At 52.8% G+C, this 18629-nt stretch overlaps 1 protein-coding gene across 1 annotated transcript; it reads left to right on the top strand.

The window, feature by feature from the left end:
• The first annotated feature begins 12249 nt into the window (after positions 1-12249).
• EIF4E1B (eukaryotic translation initiation factor 4E family member 1B) lies at positions 12250-17182 on the top strand. The gene is made up of 7 exons (XM_004587573.3): positions 12250-12261; positions 14777-14946; positions 15328-15423; positions 15926-15989; positions 16432-16545; positions 16651-16790; positions 17014-17182. The coding sequence occupies exons 1-7, from the start codon at positions 12250-12252 to the stop codon at positions 17126-17128; spliced, it is 711 nt and encodes a 236-aa protein (XP_004587630.2). The 3' UTR covers positions 17129-17182.
• Positions 17183-18629: the final 1447 nt, after the last annotated feature.

Below are 18629 nucleotides of genomic sequence, written 5' to 3'. Positions count from 1 at the left end.
TCATATGTCCATCATTGCGGGCCTGGACAATGGCAGAGAGTCCAGAATCCTATTGTCAGGATATAGTAAACAGTTTCATTCTAAGTCCATCTTTGTCTGGAAGCAGAAAAGCATACTACAGTGCATCCTCACATCTGGATGTTCATCTCCATTTCATAACTACTGTACATCCCCTTAAATGAAAAGTCATAATACAAAATCAACAATAGAAAGAAAAATAGAAATTTACAATGTCATGGAGTTAAATGACATGTTACCAGATATGACAGTCTCCATTACACAGCTGCTATACATCCCCTTAAATGAAGAGCCACAAAACAAAATCAACATCAGAGAGAAAAAAGAAATTAACAACACCAAGAAGTTAAATAACATGTTATTAAATGACTAATGTGTAGCTGAAGAAATGAAAATCAAGAATTCTTGAAGAAAATGATGCCAGTGCATGATCTACGAGTCATTGAATGATTTAATCAGAAGAAAGTGTTTTGAAGAGATGAAAACAACAGAAAACAACATAACCCATGTGATATAGTTTCCGCTGCTCTTTGTTGAAGTGTGTCTCCTCCAGACAATAAACTGATGGGTTTTATTTTTTAATCCAGTCTACTAATCTATGACGTTTGATTGAGTTTAAGCCATTTACATTCAGAGTTTAATATGTATGGATGGTATTTTAAGAATGGGTTGCTCATTGGTTTAGTCTTCTGTTGTCATTTTACTGGGATGTTCTTCCCATTTGCCTTTGGTTTTGTTGGGTGCTATTTCTCTTCTCTGTCAAGAGAACGTCTTGAAGTTTCATTGGTAGGGCAGGTTTGAAAGAGGCAAATTCTTTGAACTTTTCTTTACTGTGGAAGAATTTTATTTCATTTTCAAAGACAAAAGAAAGCTTTGCTGGATATGTTATCCTAGGCCAACATTTTTTTCTAGATTGGTTCTAACATGACAGGCACATGGTTGACCGGGGTAGAATTGATGCTCCAGAAACTGTGGGATCCTGGAGGAAAGGACCTCTGACAAATTCAGGGAGTCGTGGAAGATCAAAAAATGGAGATGGGGGGTGCAGGGAGAGGAAGGCTAGTGCTATGGCATAGTGTATTAAGCTGCTATCCGCAGTGCCGGCATCCATTTAAGTACATGTTCAAGTCCCAGCTGTTCCACTTCCATCCAGCTCCCTGCTTCTGGCCTGGGAAAGCAGAAGAGGATGGTTCAAGTGCTTGGGCCCCTGAGACCTGTGGGAGACCCAAAAGAAGCTCTGGCCCCTGGCTTGGCTTTGGCTGTTGGGGCCACAGAGGGAGTGAAATGGCGAATGGAAGATGTTTCTGATCTCCCTTTGTCTCTGTAATTCTACCTTTCAAATGGATAAAACCAATCTTTAAAAAAAAATGAAGAGGATGTGACAACTGAGGCTTGGAAGATTTCATCAGGCAGGCTTAGGCAGGAAGGCAGGCTTAGGCTGTGGGGTAGCATGAGCTAAGGCACTGTGGCCGGAAACACGGGGTATGTCAATGGCAGGTAATGAAGTAAGGGGAAGCAGGGAGCTGGATGGGAAATGGAGAAGCTGGGACTTGAACTGGTTCCTACATGGGATGCCAGCAGCGTAGGAGAGGATCAGCCTGCTATACCTACTGACCTGGTCACATGCTAGGATTTGGTGATAAAGGATGAGTTAGAACCCCTCACACTGGGCCCAGCACAATAGCCTAGTGGCTAAATCCTTGCCCTGCCCGCTGGGGATCTCATATAGGTGCCAGTTCGTATCCTGACTGCCCCACTGGGCAGTCAGCTCCCTGCTTGTGGCCTGGGAAAGCAGTTGAGGATGGCCCAAAGCCTTAGGACTCTGCACCCACATGGGAGACCCAGAAGAAGTTCCTGGCTCCTGGCTTAAGATCAGTTCAGCTCTGGCCTTTGTCTTCATTGGGGAGTGAACCAGCAGGTGTGAGATCTTTCTCTCTGTCTCATCTTCTCACTGTAAATCTGACATCCAAATAAAAATAATTATATATATATATATTGTTAAAGATTTATTTTTATTACAAAGTCAGATATACAGAGAGGAAGATCTTCCGTCCGATGATTCACTCCCCAAGTGAGCCGCAACAGGCCGGTGCTGCGCCGATCCGAAGCTGGGAACCAGGAACCTCTTCCGGGTCTCCCACGCGGGTGCAGGGTCCCAAGGCATTGGGCCGTCCACGACTGCTTTCCCAGGCCACAGCAGGGAGCTGGATGGGAAGTGGAGCTGCTGGGAATAGAACCGGCGCCCATATGGGATCCCGGGGTGTTCAAGGCGAGGACTTTAGCCGCTAGGCCATGCCGCTGGGCCCAAATAATTATATATTGTTAAAGAACACTTCACACTGACATGGTGTGATATCTAGCCATCACAGAGAGGCAGGTGCCAAAATGCAATGTGTGGAATGAACTGATTGCCTTCTTTTCCTTTTTTTTTTTTTTTAAAGATTTATGTTACTTACATTACAAAGTCAGATATACGAGAGGAGGAGAGACAGAGAGGAAGATCTTCCATCCAATGAATCACACCCCAAGTGGCCGCAACGGCTGGTGCTGCGCCGATCTTAAGCCAGGAGCCAGGAGTCATGAATTATTTCCTCTAGGTCTCCTACGCGGGTGCAGGGTTCCCAGGCTTTGGGCTGTCCTTGACTGCTTTCCCAGGCCACAAGCAGGGAGCTGGATGGGAATTGGAGTAGCCGGGATTGGAACTGGCACCCATATGGGATCCTGGCTCGTTCAAGGTGAAGACTTTAGCTGCTAGGCCTCTGCGCCAGGCCTACCTCTTTTCTTTTTAAAAAATTTTGGGGCCCGGCGGCGTGGCCTAGTGGCTAAAGTCCTCACCTTGAACGCACCGGGGTCCCATATAGGCGTCAGTTCTAATCCTGGCTGCTCCACTTCCCATCCAGCTCCCTGCTTGTAGCCTGGGAAAGCAGTCAAGGACAGCCCAAAGCTTTGGGACTCTGCATTTGTGTGGGAGACCTGGAGGAGGTTCCTGGTTCACTTGGGGAGTGAATCATCGGACAGAAGATCTTCCTCTCAGTCTCTGCTCCTCTCTGAATATCTGACTTTGTAATAAAAATAAATAAATCTTAGAAAAAATAAATTAAAAAAATTTTAAAATATTTATTTTATTTTTATTGGAAAGTCAGTTATGCAGAGAGGAGGAGAGACAGAGAGGAAGATCTGTCCACTGATTTATTCCCTAAGTGGCCACAATGGCTAGAGCTGTGCCAACCCAAAGCCAGAAGCCAGGAGCCTTCTTCCGGGTCTCCCACACACAGGTGCAGGGTCCCAAGGCTTTGGACCGTCCTCCACTGTTCTTCCAGGCCACAAGCAGGGAGCTGGATGGGAAGTGGGGCTGCTGGGACACAAACTGGTGCCCATATGGGATCCCGGCACGTGCAAGATGAAGACTTCAGCCACTAGGTTATCATGACGGGCCCATGAGTTGACTTTCTAAGAAAAAAAAGTTTGTTAATTATTTTGAAAGAGTTAGAGAGCAAAATGAGAGAGAGAAGGAGACAGACTGTTTATTCCCCCAATGAGACAACAGCCAGACCTGGGCCAGGGGAAGGCCAGGAGCTTCTTCTGGGTGGCCCATGTGGGTGCAGGGGCCTGAGTACTGGGGTCGTCTGCTCTTGCTTCCCCAGATGCATTGGCAGGGAGCCGGACCAGAATGGGGATCCAAGAATGAATCATTTTTCTAACTACCAGGAGGGACGCCTGCAATTACTTGTGGCCACTGGGTATTAGGATTGGCCCCTTTCCTGTTGGAAATCAGAAACCACTACCCCTGTACGTACCACGCACACTGGACACACACTGGACGTATGACTGAATGACTTGTGCGGTCCCACCCTCTGGAGCCCCAGCTGCAGTGCCTGGAGATTCAGTCTGCAGGAAGCCTGGGAAGGGAGGGAAGCCAGGGCTGAAGAGAGGCGGTGGCACATCGGGGGTGTCAGCCCCTGCCAGGGACCACAGGGAGCAGTGACGTTCATTCTGAAAGTTTCCACAACCACAGGTCAATCCTCAGAGTCCATGGGCAGCCTTAGCACTGGGAGCCTTCCTGGGCTTAGCAGTGGGATTATGGCAGGGCTGCAGACTGTTGAGTCTCCAGAGCCGACTTCCTGGGCCACCCCCTCACCTGCCGAAATATCTTTCTGGGGCATCCCTGGGGTTGCCCAGGCTGTGGTGAAGAGGAAGCTGGAGGAGAAGCGGAGGGAGGAAGCCGGGAAGGGAGCCTTGCACTCCAGGGCCTGGGTTGGAGGAGGCCAGGGGAGAGGGGGTGGGAGTGGAAAGACCAGGGAGGGGGCTAGGCCAGGATGTGCAGGATCACCCCCGAGGTGACTCGGTAGGTGCTGGGGAAGGGGGAGAAAGGCAGGTCTTGCAAGATTCACACAACCCTGGTTTGACCTTTGGGTGTGAGCGATGCTGACTCCAAATGAAACAGGCCTTGAGGGTGGAGCAGCCACAACGCCCAGAGCTTTGCTGATCTGAAGCCAGGAGCCAGGAGCCTCTTCTGGGTCTCCCATGCAGGTGCAGGGTCCCAAGGCTTTGGGCTGTACTCTATTGCTTACTCAAGCCACAAGCAGGGAGCGGGATGGGAAATGGAGCTGCCAGGACACAAACAGGTGCCCATGTGGGATCCTGGTATGTGTAAGGTGAAGATTTAGCCACTAGACTACTGCACCAGGCCATATCACCTTATTTTTTTTTAAAGATTTATGTATTTATGTATTTATGTATTTATGTATTTTTATTACAAAGTCAGACATTCAGAGAGGAGGAGGGACAGAGAGGAAGATCTTTCGTCTGATGATTCACTCCCCAAGTGACCACAACGGCTGGTGCTGTGCCAACCCGAAGCCAGGAGCCAGGAGCCTCCTCCAGGTCTCCCACGCAAGTGCAGGGTCCCAAGGCTTTCGGCTGTCCTCGACTGCTTTCCCAGGCCACAAGCAGGGAGCTGGATGGGAAGTGGAGCAGCCAGGATTAGAACTGACACCCATATGGGATCCCAGCTCACTCAAGGCGAGGACTTTAGTCACTCGGCCATTAATTCCTCAATCTTTAGCATTTCTTCTCACCTTCCATCTGCTGGTTCACTCCCCAAGTGGCTGCAACGGCTGGAGCTGAGCTGAACGGAAGCCAGGACCTAGGAACTTCTGACAGGTCTCCCACGTGGGTACAAGGGTCCAAGGACTTGGGCCATCTGTTGTTGCCTCCCAGGTGCATCAGCAGGGAGCTGGATCGGAAGCCTGGGACAGCTGGAGTTGAGCCAGACTTCAGTATGGGATGTGAGCATCCCAACCAGTAGTAGCTTGATCCACTGTGCCACAGTGCCCACACCGGTTGTTTAGCATTTGTTTTGTTTACCTTCTTCTGCTTGTCTTGTTCTCAGAAACAGGGGGCGTCAATACTGGGTGGCCACTTCTTTTTTTAAAAAAAAGATTGATTTGTTTTTATTGGAAAGTCAGATATACAGAGATGAGGAGAGACAGAGAGGAAGATCTTCCATCTAGTGGTTCACCCCCCAAGTGGCCGCAATGGCCAGAACTGAGCTGATCCAAAGCCAGGAGCCTCTTCCAGGTCTCCCACGCAGGTGCAGGGTCCCAAGGCTTTGGGCCATCCTCGACTGCTTTCCCAGGCCACAAGCAGAGAGTTAGATCGGAAGCTGGGCAACCGGGATTAGAACCAGCACCCAATTAGGATTCTGAATATGCAAGGTGAGGACTTTAGCCACCAGGCTTCTGCACCAGGCCCTACTTTTCTTTTTAAAGATGTATTTATTTATTTATTTTTTGAAAAGCATAGTTACAGAGAGAGAAGGAGAGCTAGAGAGGTTTTCTTTCCACTGGTTCATTCCCCACTTGTAACAGCCAGTGTTGGGCCAATCTGAAGCTCGGAGACAAGAACTTCCTCCAGGTCTCCTCAGTGGGTACAGGGGCCCCAGGACTTGAGCCATCCTCTATGCTTTCCCAGGCCACTAGCAGGGAGCTGGATGGGAAGTGGAGCAGCCAGGACACGAACTAGCATCCCTATGGGATGGTGGTGCCACAAATGGAGGATGAGGCCACCATGCCCTGGTGCAGGACCCTCGGGTGGCTGCTTTCTAATGCAGCAGTTTCTTTCCAAGCTGCCACATTCCCCTGAGCAGGGCATTGGACAGCACAGCCGCTGCCTCAGGTCCCTTGATGGCCAAGCCTTTCTCCTCCTCTCTGCCCTGCCCTGTTGTGCATGTGTACCAAGGAAAGGACTGTTGATGGTCCGATGCGATAGCATAGTGTTTAAGGTCCTCACCTTACATGCCCAGGATCCCATATGGGCGCCGGTTCTAGTCCTGGCAGCTCCACTTCCCATCCAGCTCCCTGCTTGTGGCCTGGGAAAGCAGTGGAGGATGGCCCAAAGCTTTGGGATCCTGCACCTGTGTGGGAGACCCGGAAGAGGCTCCTGGCTCCAGATCGGCACAGCACCAGCCGTTTCAGCCACTTGGGCATTGATTCACTTGGAGTGATTCATCGGACGGAAGATCTTCCTCTCTGTCTCTCCTCCTCTCTGCATAACTGACTTTCCAATAAAAATAAATAAACTTAAAAAAAAAAGGACTGTTGATGCTCTGGATTTGAAGCCTGTGGGATCACAGGGAATAGTTTTAGAGATGATCCCAACTGAGGGTGCAGTGTTCTCTGAGCAGGATCCTGGGGTCCCAGCTCTGCCTGGCTGCTTCAGAAACCCTGGCGTGCCTCTCCAAGATTGTGTGGAGCGGGCCAGTGGAGCTCCACAGTTATCCACATTCCTTCCCTCCCGAAGCTTCTGAGCTGGGTGCAGGTAGGCAGGCCAGCTCCCTGCAGGGCATCACGGCGGTGGCTGTGAACAGAAAAGGAGCTGGGTGACGTGCATTGAAGACCTACTGTATGCCTGGCATTCTATTATTCTCCGAAGCACCAAAACACAGGAGCAGGGAACATCAGCTCACATAGTCTTTTCGGCCCATCTTTCCTGAGTGCCCACTGTGTGCAGCCACCACTCTAGATCCAGGAGATATAGCAGCAAACAGGAAGTGGAGTCCTTGCTCTTCCAGAATGGAACATTTGAGGCAGATGGGACAACTGAGAAGGGATCCTGTGCCACATTGAGGTGCTTGAAGCCGTGTTACACCACCTCTTGCTGAAGCTCCATGCCCTGTCCTTGGGACCCTGGCCATGAGTCGGCTACTGTGCTAGGTGCTGGGAACACAGTGCTGAATGAAAGAGACCTTGGGCACCACAGGTTCTTGTGGAGGAAGACAAGAAAGCAAAGATGATTAGCAAAGTCGGTTAGTCCAATCTATGCGCTGCCAGGAGGTGACCGAGAGGTGCTGGAGAGGGGAGTGAGGAAGAGCAGCAGCAGTGGGCATGTTGGAGCGGGGCTGAAGCTTGGAACGATTCAGTTCAGTGGGCAGAAGGGGCTGGTGTCTGGCCTTGTGCCTAAGGCACTCATGTTCCCTGTTGGAGGGCCTGGGTTCAAGTCCCAGCCCTTGCCCTGGCTCCTGATTCCAGCTTCATGCTTATGTAGACCCCAGAAGACAGTAATTGAGTCCCTGCTAGTCACATGGGAGACCTGAATTGATTTCCTTGCACCCACCCATTCCTGGCTTCTGGGGACATCTGGAGGAATGAATCAGCTAGTGGAAGTTTGCTCTTACTCTCTCTCCTTCCCTCTCTCACTTGGCCTCTCAAATAAATAAACTCCTTAAAACGTTGCAGCAGGAGCCAGCTTAGGAAGCAAGGGCGCCAGCAGGAGTGGGCCTGGCACCTTGGAATGGGACCCTGCAGCTTTGGGTAGCCCACGTGGATGGAGCAGGGGAAGCGGGAGGTGTGGGGCCTGACAGACACCGGTGCTGTGAGCAGAGGGGCCATTTTTGGGATATGAAAGTCTGTACTTCTGACGGGCTCTGGTGTGGAGTGCAGACTGGGCTTGGGCAAGAGACAAAGCCAGGCCAATTCAGAGGTGATCACCATGCTGGCTAGGGTGGTGGTGACTGGGGCAGATTAACAGTTGGATTCCAGGTGTGACTTGCAAGATCATTCTAGAATTTTCGGCTGAGCAATTTGAAGAGTGGAGGAGCACAGGGGATGGGGGAGAGCAGGAATCAGACTTTGCCTGCAGTAAGTCTGGGAAGCATTTAGATTCTCAGATGGAGCTGTTGGGCAGGCAGCTGGCTCTGCTGTTCTGGGTGCCCGGTCAGGGCTGGAGATGGCCCTGTCCCTGTGAAGATGCTTAGTGTTGGGCCTGGTATGGTGGCCTAGTGGCTAAAGTCCTCACCTTGAATGCCCTGGGATTCCATATGGGCACTGATTCTCATCCCGGCAGCTCCCAGCTTCCCATTCAGCTCCCTGCTTGTAGCCTGGGAAAGCAGTCGAGGATGGCCCAAAGCCTTGGGACCCTGCATCTGCATGGGAGACCTGAAAGAAGCTCCTGACTCCTGGTTTTGGATTGGCACAGCACCGGCTGTTGAGGTCACTTGGGAAGTGAATCATCGGATGGAAAATCTTCCCCTCTGTCTCTCCTCCTCTCTGTATATCTGACTTTGTAATAAAAATAAATATATCTTTTAAAAAAAAAGATGCTTAGTGTCTATGGCTGGACTGGGACAGCAAGGAGGGAGTGTTGCCAGGTTCCAGAGGGTAGCCCTGGCCTTGGTCCTGGGCCTTCCCCCCTCCCCAGGCCACATTCTTCACAGCTGGGCTCTTCCTCAACAGATCTTACTGATTTAAAAGCCTCGCAGAGAGGAAGGGAGTGGGGAAGACAGAGACCTTCCATCCGTGCTGGAGGCCAGCTCCAGCTCAGTTCGGAGCTCAAGAAGCAGGTACGGAGTCGGCCAAAAAAGACGTGGACACAATATCTTGGTGCCCTCTTAGAACAGCTCCAGAAGCTGTCCTTTTTTATTAAGTCAGACATATTTCAAGCCTCTGCACAAATGTTTGATTGCTCTATTTTTAACTTCATGACTAAGTGAGTATGCACAGATGTTTGATTATTTCATGTTTTGCTTCATGGTCAACCAGGTGCTCTTAAAGATAATTCTGTAAGTTACCATCATCATTTTCTTCAAAGCAAGCCATTATGTATTCTTGAGTAGTAGCCACTGGGCGACAGCCAGGGCTCCGAGGCCAAGGCACATGCAATTACCTACTAATCAGTAATACATTCCTATCACATTTCTATTTCCACGACTTGCCCATCACTTAAAGGGAGAAATATGTCACAAGGGAAAAAAACATAAAGATCCAAGACAAAAGTTTCAAACATTAAATATCCCTACAACTGCAGACTCTACAACCTCATAAATAGTCAAGCTATAATTAAAAGCATATCTCTATAATATTAATAAAAGCACCCTGTAATTCCTTTAGCCAAAAAATCATAAAAGCGGCTTAAACGGATATATTTTCTATGCTCCAAAGAGTTGCAAACACAGGCTAGCCTTTAAGGTCACAGTAACTGTATTTACTGCCATAGCAGTTTCAGCTCATTCTCCCATCACTTCTTAATTTTTACGATACTTATACCTTTCCCAGAAGGTGTGCTACATGTCTGGGCCAGATTCCTGGGCAGTGGGTAGGCACACAATAAGGTGTCCAGAATGGCATGAGCTTAATTGTACTCCTGTGTGTAAATTGCTAAAGGTCCACTTGCTAAGACATGATTGGCAACATTAACTCCCAAGCTCACATCGGTTGCAAAAACTGTCTCACAGGGACAAATAACAATGCCTCAATAGATTGCAGAATTCTTAGTGGGGTGGTTGAGTGCTCATGCAAAAGGGGGTGAGACTGGGTCGAGGTGGTTGGAGAGACACACACCAGGCCCTGCCATACAACTAGAAGCTCCTCGTGGTCTTGCCAACAGGGGAGCTGTTCTCTGCACACCTTCATGTCATCCACACCCACTGCACAGACCCCAGCATATCCCCTGGTTCACACCCGCTAAATGGCTGCAAACAGCCAGGGCTGCGCCAGGCCAAAGCCAGGAGCCTAGAATTCTGTCAGGGTCTCCCACATGGATGGCAGGAACCCAAGCACATGGGTCATCTACTGCTGCCTCCTTAGGGAGCTGGATAGGAAATGGCGCAGCCAGGACTTGAACTGGTGGAATATAGAATGTCGCCACTGCAAGTGGAGCCTTAATCTACTACACCATGGTGCTGGGCCTCACCCCAAAGGTTCTTTTTTTATTACTTTAAAATTTTTATTTTAGTATTTATTTTAGACTCTTTATAGGCCTCTAATTAGGATGAAGAAGGCTGGGGTTGGGGGAGACTGGGGAGATAAATAATTCAGTATTCCCTCCTGTGTCTGCCAGGCGGTGGGGAGGAGTTACGTGAGGGACAGAAAGTGGGTCACTCTTTGCTGCCACACTACATCGGCACTCAGGGATGGGGATGGTCATTTGATGTTGCCTTTGAGGTGGTAACGTGGGAAGAAAAAAAAATAGAATAACCAACTATGCTGGCACACTGGTTTAGCTCACAGAGTCGGCATTAACCAGACCTTGAATGTCATCCAGCTATTGGCTACTTTTCTCCCAGCAGTGTAATGCTTGCCTTGGTACAAGGCAGTGGCCTGTAGCTGCGGGTTCCTAAGATTTTAAACAGAGGAGTTAAGGGGTCAAAATAATACTCCAGAGGGCCTGGCGGCGTGGCCTAGCGGCTAAAGTCCTCGCCTTGTACGCCCCGGGATCCCATATGGGCGCCGGTTCTAATCCCGGCTGCTCCACTTCCCATTCAGCTCCCTGCTTGTGGCCTGGGAAAGCAGTCGAGGACGGCCCAAAGCCTTGGGACCCTGCACCCGCATGGAAGACCTGGAAGAGGTTCCTGGTTCCCGGCTTCAGATCGGCGCAGCACCGGCCTGTTGCGGCTCACTTGGGGAGTGAATAATCGGATGGAAGATCTTCCTCTCTGTCTCTCCTCCTCTCTGTGTATATGACTTTGTAATAAAATAAATAAATCTTAAAAATAATAATACTCCAGATGATTCATGGGGACAATGCTCTATAGCAGGCAAGAGTGGAAGCAAGGGCCCAGGTGAGAGATGACAGGCAGGCTTGTCTGCGGTGACGTGGCCAGCAGGGAGGGAAAGGAAGGAGGGGAATCAGGCTTGAGAGGGACACAGGCAGGGGCCAGGACTTCAGCAGTATGCCCTGGGGGTTTGCATGTAGTGAACCCACTCCCAGACCCCTGCCACAGGCGTGCTGCCCCAGGCTGGAGACATGGACGAGGACCGGGCCTCAGATCTCTGGGGAATCTGTTTCTGGCCTCCCTTTTTCTCTGCAGTAAGTTGAGAGTCCTGGTCTCTGCCCCAGCCTGGGCCTCGTCTAGAGGCCATGGTTCTTGTGCACTCCTCCCATGGAGGAAAAGCCACCATGTCCCTATGTGGATCAGGACCCCAGAGCACCCATGGAGCACAATGTGCTTGTGGCAGAACCTGCCTTCAGTCCCAGGCCCTTGAAACCCAGCGGCCTCCACTTGGCCTTGGGGACCCAGCCGTGATGCTGGGAAGCAGCCAAGCAGCCCAGCCAGCTGCCACACCGCCCCCCGCCCCTCCAGGGCAGGGCAGTGTTCCTGTGTAGGCAATGGACACCTCTGGCCCCAAGCTGGCAGCCATCCCAGCAGAGGTTCCTCTGTGCCAGGTTTGGGGAGCTCTCCCGAGTGCTGTTGGAACTGTAGATAGCAAGTGGTCATGGTAGTCTCGAGCCGTGCAGCGTGAGGTGGTCCATTCTGCAGAGCCAGGGCCCTGGCATCTCTCCGAGGCACCAGATGCCACCGAGCTTTCTCCAGGAATACCTCTAGGTTCTGTCACCTGCTTCCCACCTATCCTGCCGTCCGACCTGTACCTAGACAGCTGTAGGCTCGTCCTCCCCGATGTCCTCCACTCAGCCTGGCTTCTGTCCAGAGAAGCTTGGGACCAGGCACATCTGGGTATTTCCCCAACCCCTCTGCGTTTGCTGCTGGCACTCAGTGGGCTCTTGCAGCTCTTAGGTTCAGCATTCCACTACACTTGATCTTAGCCAAAAGGCCGAGAAGCAATATTAGGTTCAGCACTTAACAACCCCTTTCTGCTGTATGCTCCTCTTGCCCCAGGGTCTCTGCATATACCATTTCCCCTTGAGATGCCCTCCTTAACACCCGATTGCCTCTTTAGAGAATTGCCTGTAGGCCAATGAGTCCCCACATTGGGGTTCCTGAACAGTATTGCCGACATGCAAGAATATGTAAGAAGTGCAGGCCTGAGCACAGACCTAAGGGGACAGGTGCGGCTGTGTGAACCCAACGAGCCCTGCAGGTGATTCTGACTCCAGCACGGGGTGGGTCATGGGCTTGGCCATCATCTCCTATCCCAGAGGACCTTTCCTGCAGAGGCGCTTTTATTTATTTATTTTTAAGAAATTTTTTAAAGATTGATTTATTTTTATTACAAAGACAGATATACGGAGAGGAGGAGAGACAGAGAGGAAGATCTTCCATCCAATGATTCACTCCCCAAGTGAGCCGCAACGGCCGGTGCTGTGCCGATCCGAAGCCAGGAACCTGGAACCTCTTCCGGGTCTCCCATATGGGTGCAGGGTCCCAAGGCATTGGGCCGTCCTCGACTGCTTTCCCAGGCAACAGGCAGGGAGCTGGATGGGAAGTGGAGCAGCTGGGAATAGAACCGGTGCCCATATGGGATCCCAGCGTGTTCAAGGCGAAGACTTTAGCCGCTAGGTCACGCCACCGGGCCCAAGAATTATTTTTGATTCGTAAGGCAGAATTACAGAAAGAAGGACAGAAAGAAGGACAGACAGACAGACACACACACACACACACACACACACACACATTGTCCATCCACTGGTTCATTCCCTAAATGCCTGCAACAGCCAGAGCTGATCTGATCTGAAGCCAGGAGTTCTTCCAGATCTCCCACATGAGTGTAGGATCCCAAGGATTTGACCCAATTTCTGCTGTTTCCTCAGGCCATAAGCAAAGGAGCTGGATTGGAAATGGAACAGCTGGGACAAGAACTGGCACCTGTATGGGATGGCAGTGCCATAGGGTCATAAAACTGGCCCCTGATTTTGATTTTTTAAAGTTTTTTATTTGAAGAAGAAAGCATGAAAGGCGAGAGAGAGAGAGGGAGAGAGAGAGAGATCTTTCATACACTGGTGCATTCTCCAAATGACTTCAATGCCAGGGGTTGGGCCATCTTCTGCTGCTCTCGTAGGTACATTAGCAGGGAGCTGGACCAGTAGTTCCAAGGGCAGGGCACGGCAGGACTTGACCCAGACTGTGTATCTATGGTCATTCCTTGCCAGTGTACTGCGTGGAGAATGCTCAGAAGGGGTTCCTTGGGGCTGGTGTAATCTTACATCCATCTGTAGGGTAGAAAGCCCACATCCTCCCAAATTCGCAGGAGAAAGCAAACTTGTGAAATTTCCCTGTTCCTAAATGCTAGCAAGTAATTACATTGTCAAAGCTCAAATGCTGGGCCTGGACAATGGCTCAATGGAAAATCCTTACCTTGTGTCCACCGGCATCCCTCATGGCAGTTGGTTCATGTCCCAGCTGCGCTACTTCCCATCCAGCTCCCTGCTTGTGGCCGGGGGAAGCAGCCAAGGACGGCCCAAAGCCTTGGGACCCTGCACCTCTGTGGGAGACCTGGAAGAAGCTCTGGCTCCTGGCTTCTTACGAGCTCAGCTCTGGCTATTGTAGCTATTTGGGGAGTGAACCAGAGGATGGAAGATCTTTTTTGTTTCTCTTTCTCTCTGTAAATCTGATCTATCTTTCCAATAAAAAGAAATAAATCTTTAAAAAAACAAAAACTCGGATGTGGGGCCAGCAGTGTGGCACAGTGAGGTAAGTCGGCCTGCGGTGTGAACATCCCATATGGGTGCAGTTGGTGTCCCGGCTGCTCCACTTCCCATCCGGTTCCCTGCCTGTGTCTGGGACAGCAGCAGGAAGAGCAGGGGCCTCCGCACCCCTGTGGGAAACCTTGAGAGAAGCTCCTGGCGTCCAGCTTTGGACTGGCCCACTTCTGGCCATTATGGTCACCTGGGGAGTGAACCAGTGGATGGAAGACTTCTCCCTGTTCTTTTCTCTCTGCAACGCTTCCTTCCAAATAAGAAATAAATCCTAAGAAAAAATAGTAAGGCTGAGATGCCAGGGAACCAGTTAATGGAAGATCTCCACCTCTCTACTGCTCTGCCTTTCAAATAAACAGAAAGAAAAACATTGAAAGATTGTAAGAAGCAACTCACATGACTTACATAGTGACACAAACGCTTGCCGCAGGCAACTCTCTGCAGCCAAGCTGGGGCTGTGAAGGAGCCAGAGACTGGGGAGCCACTTCGGGCAGACCTCACTTTCAATGAGGGCAGACCCCAAACGTCAACCCTTACCTCCTTGTCTTGGCCCACTCTGGCCTGGGTCGGCTTGGTCCTAGCTTTGGCTCCAGTTCTGGGTTTGCATGCAGAAGGTGCTCATTTAGTGCTTGTTGAGGGAAAGAAGCCACAAAACCTCTCCACCGCTGAGCCCCCTCCCTCTTCTCTGCCGCGGGCAGGTGGGACGGATCTCTGGTAGGTTAAAAGCTTGCAGCTGGGGGCTCTGAGATGCTGGGTCTCAGTGGAGCTTCAGCCACAGCATGGCTACAACGGGTTCTGTAGGTCCACCAGCCTAATTCCTGTTCGACCAAGAGACCAGAGGCAGCCGGGGACAGAACACCAGTCCATTACAACTCTTCTCTCTGGCCAGGTTTGTGAAGCAGAGAGCGAGGTGCAAGAGGAGGAGGCGGTGCTGGGAGCCTCTGCGGGAGATCAGGAGCTGGACTCGCCCAGGACTTCGGGAGCTCTGAGGAGCAAGGCCTGGGAGGAGGACCCCAGGGGAGCGCCCCCTGCAGAACAGTTGCACCCCCTGCAGAACAGGTGAGGGGTGCTGCGGGGCTGGGCGTAGAGCTCTCTGTCAGGCCAGCCTCTGAGCTCGCCAGCCTGGTGATCCCTTCTGCTCTTCGGCCCCAGGGTCTTGGTCCATGAGAGGCCAGGGGAAGGCTGCCTCTCTCCCCGCCCAAGACCTTAACCCTGCCAATTCCCTGTTGTTGCCTGGCCCTGAGGAGAACTGACTGTAATCACATGTGTGTGCATGCAGGGGGTGTCTCTGCCACAGATTCCATCTTTGTCCTTAATGAGCAGAGAGGCCCACCCCTTCCCTTCCCTCAGGTGCTGCTAGAGACAGACCTGGGCACAGTGGGTTGGTGGGGGGCACTCTACTTTCTCTGGGCTACCTCCCCCACTCCTGGTCCCCACCAGGTGGGCTCTGTGGTTCTTCAAGAACGACCGCAGCCGGGCCTGGCATGACAACCTGCAACTGGTCACCAAGGTGGACACTGTGGAGGACTTCTGGGCGTGAGTGTGTGCTCTGGGTGCCAGAGCCAGGGGACTCGCCCCTCTGGGTGGGGGTGGGGGTGGGTGGCCAGCTGGCCAGCCCTCCCCAAGGCCACTAAGCTTTGGCTGAGAGCCGGACTTGATGGGTCCTGGGCAGGGGCACTGGGACTACTCCCACCCCTGTGCCACCTGCAAGCCTACTGGCCACGCGGTAGGGGGAGAGGACAGAGACAGCCTTGACTTTGTCACTTTGGCTTTGTGTTGGAAAGGGGCTTGTCCCCTCTGCCATGCCCCCTAGAACCAGAGAGTGTTAGGCTGGTCAGTGTGCGTGGTGACCTCAGGACCAGACGGGGTAGGTCTGGAGGTGCAGCCCCTTCATTTGGTTGGATAGGGGGTCGGTTTGAATAGGTAGGGGGTGGATCTCCAGGTTGCGGGGCACTGGTAAGGACCTGGCAGGGCTGAGGCTGGCTGGAGCCAGGTCTGCAACACCTTGACTTTGAGTCTGGTGGGGGGTCTCTCCCAGGATGTACAGTCACATCCAGCTAGCCAGCAAGCTCTCCAGTGGCTGCGACTATGCACTGTTCAAGGTGAGTGGAGCCCCGCCCCCAGGGGATGGCAGCCGGGCTCCAGCAGGCTCCTCCCCTCTCCACCTCCAGGCCTGGGGGCGGGGCTGGGGTGAGACTGGGAACAGGGATGTGATTTTTGGATTGGAGGAAACACCTTGCAGAGGGCGGGGCCAAGCAGAAAAGGGGAGGCCACTGTCAGGGGCTCCTTCACATGACACAGCATTGAAACTACCTAAGGGCATCAGTGCCCAGGCCTGTCCAGGCGGCACTGTCCTCACTCAGGGATCCAAGATTGTCCAGGGAAGTGGGTCAGCCCAGAAGTTTCCTCCTGTGTGCTTCTGTCTCGGGGAATACACATCCACACCCCACCCCACTCCTCCCTCCACCAGGGAGGATCTGGGAACTGTGGGAGAGTGGATGAGTGCCAGGTTGAGAGGTTTCAAGTGTACCCCTGACGTGGCAGGATGGCATCGAGCCCATGTGGGAAGACAGCAGGAACAAGCGGGGTGGCCGCTGGCTCATGAGCCTGGCCAAGCAACAGCGCCACAGCGAGCTGGACAGACTGTGGCTGGAGACGGTGAATGGTGGGAAGGCCCCAGGAGGGCCTTGGAGTTGGGGGTGGTAGGGTGGTGGGGGTCTGCCTGTCCCCGGAGGGACTTGGGCTCACCTTTCCCCACACCAGCTGCTGTGTCTGATTGGGGAGAGCTTTGAGGAACACAGCAGGGAGGTGTGTGGGGCCGTACTTAACATCCGCACCAAAGGGGACAAGATTGCTGTGTGGACCCGGGAGGCCGAGAACCAGACAGGCGTGCTGCACATCGGGTAAGGGCAGGGTGCAAGACAGTGGGTGGGCGTGGCTTGGCCAGCAGGGGCAGCCCCCTCCTCCGGTCTCACTGGCCCGTGGGAAGTGGCTGCTTGTGCAGACTTCCAAGGAGCTTGGCAGGAGGAGCTGGGGCTGGAGCCACAGCCAGGTCGGAGCTGTCTGGGCCCAAGGCCCTCTGCTGACCACATGATACAGCTGTCTTCCCTCTGCACCTGCACACAGGCGGGTGTACAAAGAACGCCTGGGGCTCTCCGCTAAGACCATCATCGGCTACCAGGCGCATGCTGACACGGCCACGAAGAGCAACTCCCTGGCCAAGAACAAGTTCGTGGTGTGACAACATCTGGTGTGACCGCTTCCCCACTGTCATCCAGCTGGAGCAGCACCTCCACCCAAGCTTGTGCCAGCCTGGCAGGATGGGGTGGGGCAGGTGGTATGGGCCTTCCCTTTCCTGGAGTGAATATAAACAGTTTCATGTGGGATGAACATGGGTGCTGGACCTTGCTGAGTTCTCGGTGGAGCTGGGGTGGCTGGTTGTAGCGGGAGGAGGAGGAGGAGGAGGGGCCCTGTGGGTGGAGTGATCCCTTGGCCCAGGACTTAACTGGGTGTATTTGGGGAGGCAGCTCAAGGCTCCTGTTACCCTGAGATGTAGTGTTCATAAGCAGGAGTGGGTGGGGTGCTTCTTTTTGTGGCCCCTTTGGGCTTAACACGTGGAGTGGTTGTCCTTGGTCACAGCTGTAACTTCAGAGCACACCTGCAATTATCAGTGGGGGTCCCCTGCAGCAGCTGTCCTGTCTGCCCCCTGACCTGGGGGGTTGGATACCACCCTCACCTGCTTGGAGGGACAAACGGGAGAGTGGAGGCTGGAGAAGGCCCATCCTGTCGCCTGGAGGGTACAGATGGGAGCCCAGGCTACCTCAGCATCACTTAGGGGCAGGTTTCCTCCTAAACAAAATAGGACTTAAAACAATGTTGATTTGAAAGGCAGAGTTACACATGGAGAGATTTTCTGTTGGCTGGTTCACTCCCCTGTACCCCCAGAAGCAGGAAGCCAGGAGCTTCTTCCAGGTCTCCCACATGGGTGCAGGGACCCAAGGACTTGAGCTATCCCCTGCTGCTTTCTCAGGTCATAAGCAGGGAGCTGGATCAGCAATGGAGCAGCCATGGCTGGAATAGGCACCCATATGGTATGCCTGTTGGAATACCAGTCCACAAAGTTGGCACTTTTTAAAGCAGGGCTCTAAAATGCTGAGTAAGATTTGGGCTTCGCAAAGCCTCACTGACCCCCAAAAAGTAAGGAGCTCTCCAGTAGAGCCAGAATTGTTACAGCAGAGCCCGGTCTGGCTGGGAACCTCAACTTGAAGTGACTGACTGAGGGACTGGGGTAAGAGCAGCAGACATGACGCTCGCGGGTTAGGGTTAGCCTTGGTCCTCATTTGGCCTGAGTCTGAATCCCTCCGGATGGGGCTGAATTGCATCCGTTTTGACCTGACTGTACTTAAGCGTCCTGCATGTGTTAAAAACTCAGTTTGGGTTACAGACCATCTTTTCTGCAAGTACAGGCTCCGACAGCAGGCCTGGGTTGGAGCAGTCGCCCTGAACGCTTAGGGTCCCTCCTCCCGGCGCGGGCAGCAGGTGTCCACCCGCGACGCAAGGACACAGGGAGCTCGCCAGGGGCCCGCCTGTGCAGAGGGGGCGGGGCGGAGCTCCGACAGTGGGCGGGCAAAAGGGCGGGGCTACGACGGAGGGCGGGACTCCGAGGAGGCCGCCTGCACGGGGCGGGCCCGGAGCAGGGCGGGAGAGGGGGCGGGGCTCCGGCGGGGGGCGGGACTCCGAGG

This window comes from Ochotona princeps, chromosome 19 (genome assembly GCF_030435755.1).
Source record: "Ochotona princeps isolate mOchPri1 chromosome 19, mOchPri1.hap1, whole genome shotgun sequence".
Classification (NCBI taxonomy): Eukaryota; Metazoa; Chordata; class Mammalia; order Lagomorpha; family Ochotonidae; genus Ochotona; species Ochotona princeps.
The sequence above is the reverse complement of the archived record's forward strand: the minus strand, read 5'-3'. Positions and strand labels throughout refer to the sequence as shown.